Genomic DNA, 7,134 nt, shown 5'->3' with positions numbered 1-7,134 from the left:
GGACACCACACAGCGCTGTCCCTCTTTCATCTTTGTCCCGTCTTTTGCGCTGTAGTTATGGATCATCGAAAGCACCAACTCGCCAACAACTGTTTTGGTCTGAATGAACGCTTTGCACAACATCCCTCAGCGTCCGCTTGGGGTACAGGAAGCAACCTGACCTTGCGTGTTTAGCATTGCCAAAGGGGCAAATAAATAAAAAAATGATGTTCCCGAATTGCCAATTTTTTTATTACGTAAAATTCTTCAGTAACGTGTTTGAAACACACAAAAAAATCACGGAAACAATTTCTGGTGGATAATTATATTTTATTAGTCATTACCTGCCCCCTTGTGCAATACTCCATACCTTACAGTTTTGAGGAGCATTGAGAAATAAAAAAAAAATAAATTCTTGAAAGTACAGATAGCATGCATATAGTACGAAGTGGCTTAGAATTGCCGTGTAAAAGATGCACTATTGCTTCTAGATGCATTCAAACTAGATGAGACCACTGTCCATGTGGTAGCGTTCGAAGCATGGCAATGCGCAGACGACCTTCTCGCACCCCCTGCACCAGACCCTTGTTTCTTTGCGGATGTTTTTCCCATTGCAGTCTCGCTTCAGGTAGCACACAGGTAAAAATGTAATCGCTATTCTCTTCACTTGAAAAACAAAAAACGGCATCGGCCTCACTTGCGCTATCATCCGACGCAGAATAATCTCCCGCACCAGATCCACGCACGCATGATGCCATGTTTTAGAAAACGCGGGAAACGGGATGCAGGACTTCCTCCATCTAGTGTTCAAAATCGCATTCAAGAAAAATGCCAACGATGGGACCTGTGCTGCCATCTAAGTTTTATGTGGTAAAGTACCATTTCAAGAGCTGGGCTCGCCAAAAGCCCCTTGAAACATTGCGGAAAAGCTATGACGACCTCAGCTCGTCATAAGCAAAAAAGTGCCGATCGCTTGTGACGAGCTGAGCTCGTCAAAAGCCTTCAGGGGTCAAAAGCTCGTCAAAAGCCCCTGAAGGCTTTTGACGAGCTCAGCTCGTCACAAGCGATGAATTACCAGCAGGGGGAAATGAACACCTGGGCATGGGCTAGTGGCAGCGCGAAACTACGCGCGCTTGCATTAGTGATCCGCCTGCGGTTGCCACCATAGGCGTGCGCAGAGTTCTACATTAGGGGGAGCGACGTTTCACCGCAGTGCCCCCCTCCCTCCTTTCTCCCACCATATGCACTGCGGCAAAAACGCCGTGCAAAGATGAGGAATTTTGTTATCAAATATTTATTTTGGCGTAATGCAATTGAAACATAGAAAGAATAGTGGGCGCTTAAAATTAAAACAAGCTTCACCAAGGACACAGAATTCAAACGTAGGTAACGACGCGCTTTCGCAGCGGTTCCTTGAGTCCTCGAACGACTTTCCGCAGGTAAAGATGACAAGTGAGCAGTTCTTGTAGTGCAACATCACGGGTCTTCAGCCCCCAATATCGTGAAAAGAAAATACCTGCATGATCATAAGCTTACGCATTTACAACTGACGGCAAACGTCTGGTAGCGTAAAGGCATGAGGCAGACTTAGCGCCTCGCAGACGGGATTAGGAGGGGGAGGCGGCCGCCCTCCCTGCCCTCCCCCTGTTCACACGCCTATGGTTACCACCAAACAAGAGCGACGAATCTTAAAATTATTATACGTATTTTTGCGTCGCCCGAGCTCCACTAAAATCTTCCGTGAGCATGCGCTTGCATAGGAGTCGCATGTCAAAGCCGGAGAATATTCTCGAAATACTTTAAAAGTCCAATCGTGGTGTATGTCTTGCTTTTATTCCCTGCTAATGCTCGTGTTTTCTGAATGAATGAACTGGCCCAGCATGTGATTTCCTGAAGTATTGTTGCACATGCTCGCTGATTGCAATCTCTCGCAATGCTGAATTTCCTGCCTTTTGTCATAACTATTTGTTGACGCTATATAGCTGATGGACTAAGGTTAAAATCTAGAGAAGGATTCTGAACTATCTATTCAGTACAGCAAGGTACCAGTGCGGATAAAAGTAAACGGAACAAGTTATATTAACTTTTTTCACGTGTTGCATAATTGAAAGTGGCAGTCGTTGTATGTGCAAACCTGTACTAGACGTCAGTGTCCTTTTACATGCACAAATATTGCTTTCCTATCTCCACTGGTTCGGGCGCTCAGCTACTCTGCCCAAAGATGCGTGATCGAATCCCAGCCTCGGCGGCCGCTTTTCCGTCACGGCGAAAAGCAAGGCGCTCGTGGGCCGTGCGATGTCAGTGCACGTTAAAGAACCCCACGTGGTCGAAATTTCCAGACTCTTCCACTACGGACGTTACACCCCAGAAACCAAATCAAACCGTATCTCCAGTGCAGAAGGCGTGATTTTAATTTGGATGTCTTCGCGCATGCTTTTACCCAGTAAATAAGCCTGTCAATCCTCCCTGCGTGGCTTATACTTCTATCTCTTCTCAACCGTTCAGTTTCATCGGGTTCTCGATGGGAAACGTGATCATTCGGGCAGCGCTGACGAAGGCCCCGATGCAGCCTCTCCTTCATCTAATGCACACTTTCCTGTCGCTGTGCGGACCGCATGTGGGCGTGGTCTTCAATACCTCCTTCGTAATCAACGCGGGTAAGCATATCCGCTCTTTCTCGCGCCTGACTCATGGTTCTTTCTTTAATCATAGCAACGTAGACTTCGCTCCATTAAAGTCAGACACGTATTTTGACGATGTCGACTCTCAATCTTACGCGCCATAGGGGTTACTAAGTGGACAAAAGCTGCTCTCCAATGTTTTGTTTTAACCATTTTCTTTTTGATCGGTTTAGAAAGCCATCAACGGGTACTTTGCGCAATATGGATTAAACAAGCGCATTAATTACAGGTGAACTGGCCTTGCCAGAATCGCGTTGCCGTCAGTGTCCGAGATTATAGGAAGCGACGTCAAGCTCTTCTGAATATTTTGTCATTCTTCCTTAGAAAACCACCCTCATTTTCCTCATGTTTTCGAGAGATGCTCGTGCTTGCTTTGTTTTTGATAGATAAATCTCCCAGTAGCAATTTTTAAGTACTTGCTGTAACGAGTGCTCAAAAATAAGCTGAGCACTTCGCCAAAATAATGTCGCTTAATTGGACGCTTGCCTTATCATTTACGTTGGTTATTTATTCGCGTATTAAGTAACACTTTTGAAACCTAGTTTTTATACGTCTCGTTGTGCACATAACGCAGGCATGTGGTATCTTCAGCGATTCGAGTACACGGATTCGCTGAAGCAAATGATGCTCGCCGACAGCCCGGAAATTCCAAAAACATACCTCTACCGACTTAGCAAGGACCCGGGTATGAAGATGTTGCCATTGCGGCCTGTCGCCGCATTTCCAACCTTTGCACTCTAACAACGCACTGATAGTAAGACGGGTGTTGAGATTACAGCAAATACAGGCAGGACTTACACATCACTAAAAATATTAATTTTCGCCGGACTGCAAGCTCATTTAGTTGATGACACCTTTTTTATGTTTGTTTCACCTTCGGCTTAGCGAATGTTCTGAAACCAAGTTTCAGGATGGAGGCAGCTGAGAACTACTACTATCTTGAGAACTACGAGAGGCCCAGGTTATAACCCAGCCATGGCAGCTTCGTTTCGTTGACAGTGGAACGCAGGACGCCTGCATAGTGGACGATCTCAGTATGGTCCATGTAGTCGAAATTCACCGGAGCACTCCACTGCGGCATCCATCGTAGCCTAAGTGACTCGGGGAGGTTAAACCACCTACATCATATCAAATCCAATCAAAACAATGCTTCGATTGGGAGTAGGCAGCCACATCTTGAGACATGAGCACCATAACATTTAAAGTGCTGAGAAGCTGAATCTGAGAGGCGTGGATTCGATTCCACCCGGGGCGGCCTGTTTCTGTGCAGGTGGAACGGAAGTGGCCCGTGTACTGTGTGAAGTCACTACTCGTTAAACAAGCCCGCGTGTCACAAATGTCTGGAGCCATCCACTGCGGCCTCCCTCATGCCCTTACCTACTTTGACACCAAATCAAACCTAAGCATTGATTTCACTGTGAATACAGAGCTCAGTACACACTTGAGGAGGTGAGAATCTGAACGACTTCTTCAACGTAGGCATGCCAGAAAAGCTGCTCAAGAAGACGGATACCACCTCACGAAATTTTAACTCCACCCGTCCTTCGCGTTTGGTTCGAGCGAGTAGCTGCGCATCACCGTGAATTGCATTTACATCCATTCCAAAGTAAATTGGTTACATTTCGTCAGCTTCACCACAAGTTACCGACATTTCACAGTCAAAAAAGAAATGCTGATAACATTTCGCTGCAGCGAAGGTTCTGTTACCGCCGGCACAGCGTTACTGAGGCGCATGTTATTAATACTAGTTCCTTAGGCCTCTATCATTATGTAACAGCTCTACTGAACGCAGACGAGAACAAGAAGGGACATATAGACGGTGCTGAACTTACAACCGTCCTTTAGATCGGTGTATAATTTCAGGTGTTTTCCAACAAAAGACAGTTGTAAATTCAGCACTGTCTGTATGTCCCTTCTTGTTCTCGTCTTCATCCTGTGGCGCTGTTACATAACGATGAAGTAACACCAACTAGCCCCAACCGCCATTCTCATTAGACGTTTCATGCAACCTGAATCTGCCCTTTCAAAGGTACTCGTATAACTGCAAGAAACTCGTTCAAGCTTTCTTGTCGGTGGTCGCCCAAGAACTTCGGCTTTTTTTTTTTTTTTTTTTCATTTTCTCGCTAACATGCTTCCGACATTGTACCAAAGAATTGACACAGAATTCAAATTTCCTTGATAGCGATGCATGATTTCATAATTAGAGGAAAATAATATTGGTGCCAGTATGTGAGAGCAGGTTCATTCAGGACCTGAAGAACCAAGTGATGTGAAACTCTTTGTCAGTGGTGCATCCGCATGTTTTGGAAAACCAGTATAAAATTACTGGCTTGCCTTTCTATCAGTAAGCTCCGTTCCATATCAATAAATGCATATTATATTAACTAAAACTCTTCAAAAGCCCTGAAAGTCCTCAAAAAAAAAAAAAGAATCATGTGTGTCTGCACGCAGGTCTCACACATTTCAAGAACATCATCCTGCTCGGATCTGCTGACGACTACATTGTGCCACTTCATTCGGCACATATCAAGCTGGCCAAGCACATAGTCAAGGATACCACGCCTCTAGGTAAGCGCAGCTCTGCGGCGAACATATGTCCACTCAACACGACTTCTAACCTCTGAGCCCGGGTTGGTTACTCCGCCCTGTCGAGAAAAATAGAATTATAGAATAAATTTCTAAAAAAGCAAAACAAATAGCGTGGTTCAAGCAATCCAGCAGCAAAACGGCTGGAAGCTGTGGAATATTTGTGGATGTGCGCTCATTTCTCGCTTTTAACAAAAACACAAAGGAAAAGAATGTTGAGAGTGTAACACGAACAAAAAGCACCTTTTGACTTTTCGCTCTGGTTGCAGGTGAAGCGTACCGAGCGATGCTGCGCAATATCCTCAAACCCATCATAGACAAGCCGGACATGAACCTGATTCGGCTGGAGGTGCACCTTCCCTACCGTGCCTCCTTAATTTCCTCCAATGTGCACGTCGCCCCTCTGGCCTCCGAGATACTCGTCCAGAAGATCGTTGCAGTGGCGTGCGCCAGGCACCTCCTCTGAATACAGCGGGTGGATAGGCCAGGCGTGCTTGACGACACCCCATCAATATATCCTCCGAGATTCGTGATGAAATTCGGAGCAATTGCGAGAACGGCTCGAGAAATTTCGAGGCCCACGAGATGGCTCAAGACAATGCGCGGGAGGGGCTCACTACAATTCTGGCTTCTCACACAGTCCCGAAGTGAAGACGGTGTACACTACGCCTATCTGATCAGCACTTGCGCACTGGACTGACCGACTACTAGGCGAGCCGGATTGGCTCATTTTATTTATTTTTGCCCGGTATTTGCGAATGTTGTTCAGTTTTATGCGACTTCTTTCTGCTTAAGGTACAGTTTCTGCAGGAATATAGCCGAAAGAAAAATATTTTTTAAAGGCATAGCCTTTCCATTTTCGGCTTAGACGCGCCGCTGTGCGTTGATGGGAACCATCGCGTTAGCTACTGTGAAAGAATGCATTCTAGTAATGACGTATTTTGTGAGTTATATGCAGTAATACGACTTCACAAGCAAACAGATGTTACGATGCTTGTTTGAATGTTTGAAAGCGTCCGTAGTTGAATGATACTTTTTTAGGCGTTTCCCTCTTGCTATACTGATCAATATGAGATAAACTCTTTTTGGGGTAATCTATTATTTCGATTCCAAAATAAATATCGTTTTTGCATAAATGAAATATCCAGGATTCAATATATCCAAATTCTTAGTGTTCTACCGGAAGTACGCGTGGTTAATGTTTTACGCGTAAATGCAACATTACCGAAAATGTGTGGCTAGTTAAAACATAATACTACAGCATTAACCCCTAGAGTTAATGCTGTAATTTTCTGTTGTTACTTTGTGCATGAAATCCAGAAAAAGAAACCATTTCTTCTGTGCTAACTTTTTGAATCAAAAATGGCTTATGTTAGAAACTGAACACTTATGCGAAATATGTATTGCTTCCTTCAATATTTAGCATCTCAGAGCACCTCATTCGCGGTCTCGAGGGTGCGAAATTCGCCCGATTCAGCTATCAAGAGCGCCTCATCGAAGGAGTGGAGCGGACTTAATAGCCGAGTATTTTTGCTAATTTTCACACATCAATATGCCTGGACTATTTGTGGTTAGTTATGAAAGGGCCGAAGGTAACGGCACGGCAACAAAACCTGTTTATGCGCTCAGGATGCTATTATCACTGCCAGTGATGAGCCCTATTTTGAGGTAATCATTGGAACAATTTTCTCGAAAATGTCCTTGTCGGATTTCGACCCATTATAACTGGCCTGGAATAAGCTTCGCTCAAAAGTAGTTTGTCGCTAGTTATAGACCTTTGCATCGGGCAAGGAGGAGGCAAAACGCCTCCTCTCTGGGCTGTTGAAAACCGGTTCCGCGGCCGGTTCCACCGTACTGACGTCAGGCACACACAACAGCCCAGCGAGCA

At 45.2% G+C, this 7,134-nt stretch overlaps 1 protein-coding gene across 1 annotated transcript; it reads left to right on the top strand.

Moving 5' to 3' along the window:
- The first annotated feature begins 3,236 nt into the window (after positions 1-3,236).
- LOC146179354 (protein FAM135A-like) lies at positions 3,237-5,712 on the top strand. The gene is made up of 3 exons (XM_084579876.1): positions 3,237-3,345; positions 5,112-5,228; positions 5,516-5,712. The coding sequence occupies exons 1-3, from the start codon at positions 3,237-3,239 to the stop codon at positions 5,710-5,712; spliced, it is 423 nt and encodes a 140-aa protein (XP_084436002.1).
- The last annotated feature ends 1,422 nt before the right edge of the window (positions 5,713-7,134 follow it).

Source organism: Amblyomma maculatum, chromosome 9 (assembly GCF_055883805.1).
Source record: "Amblyomma maculatum isolate TAMU_Amacu chromosome 9, ASM5588380v1, whole genome shotgun sequence".
Lineage (NCBI taxonomy): Eukaryota > Metazoa > Arthropoda > Arachnida > Ixodida > Ixodidae > Amblyomma > Amblyomma maculatum.
Note: the sequence above shows the minus strand (reverse complement) of the source record. Positions and strands in the feature narration are given on the sequence as shown.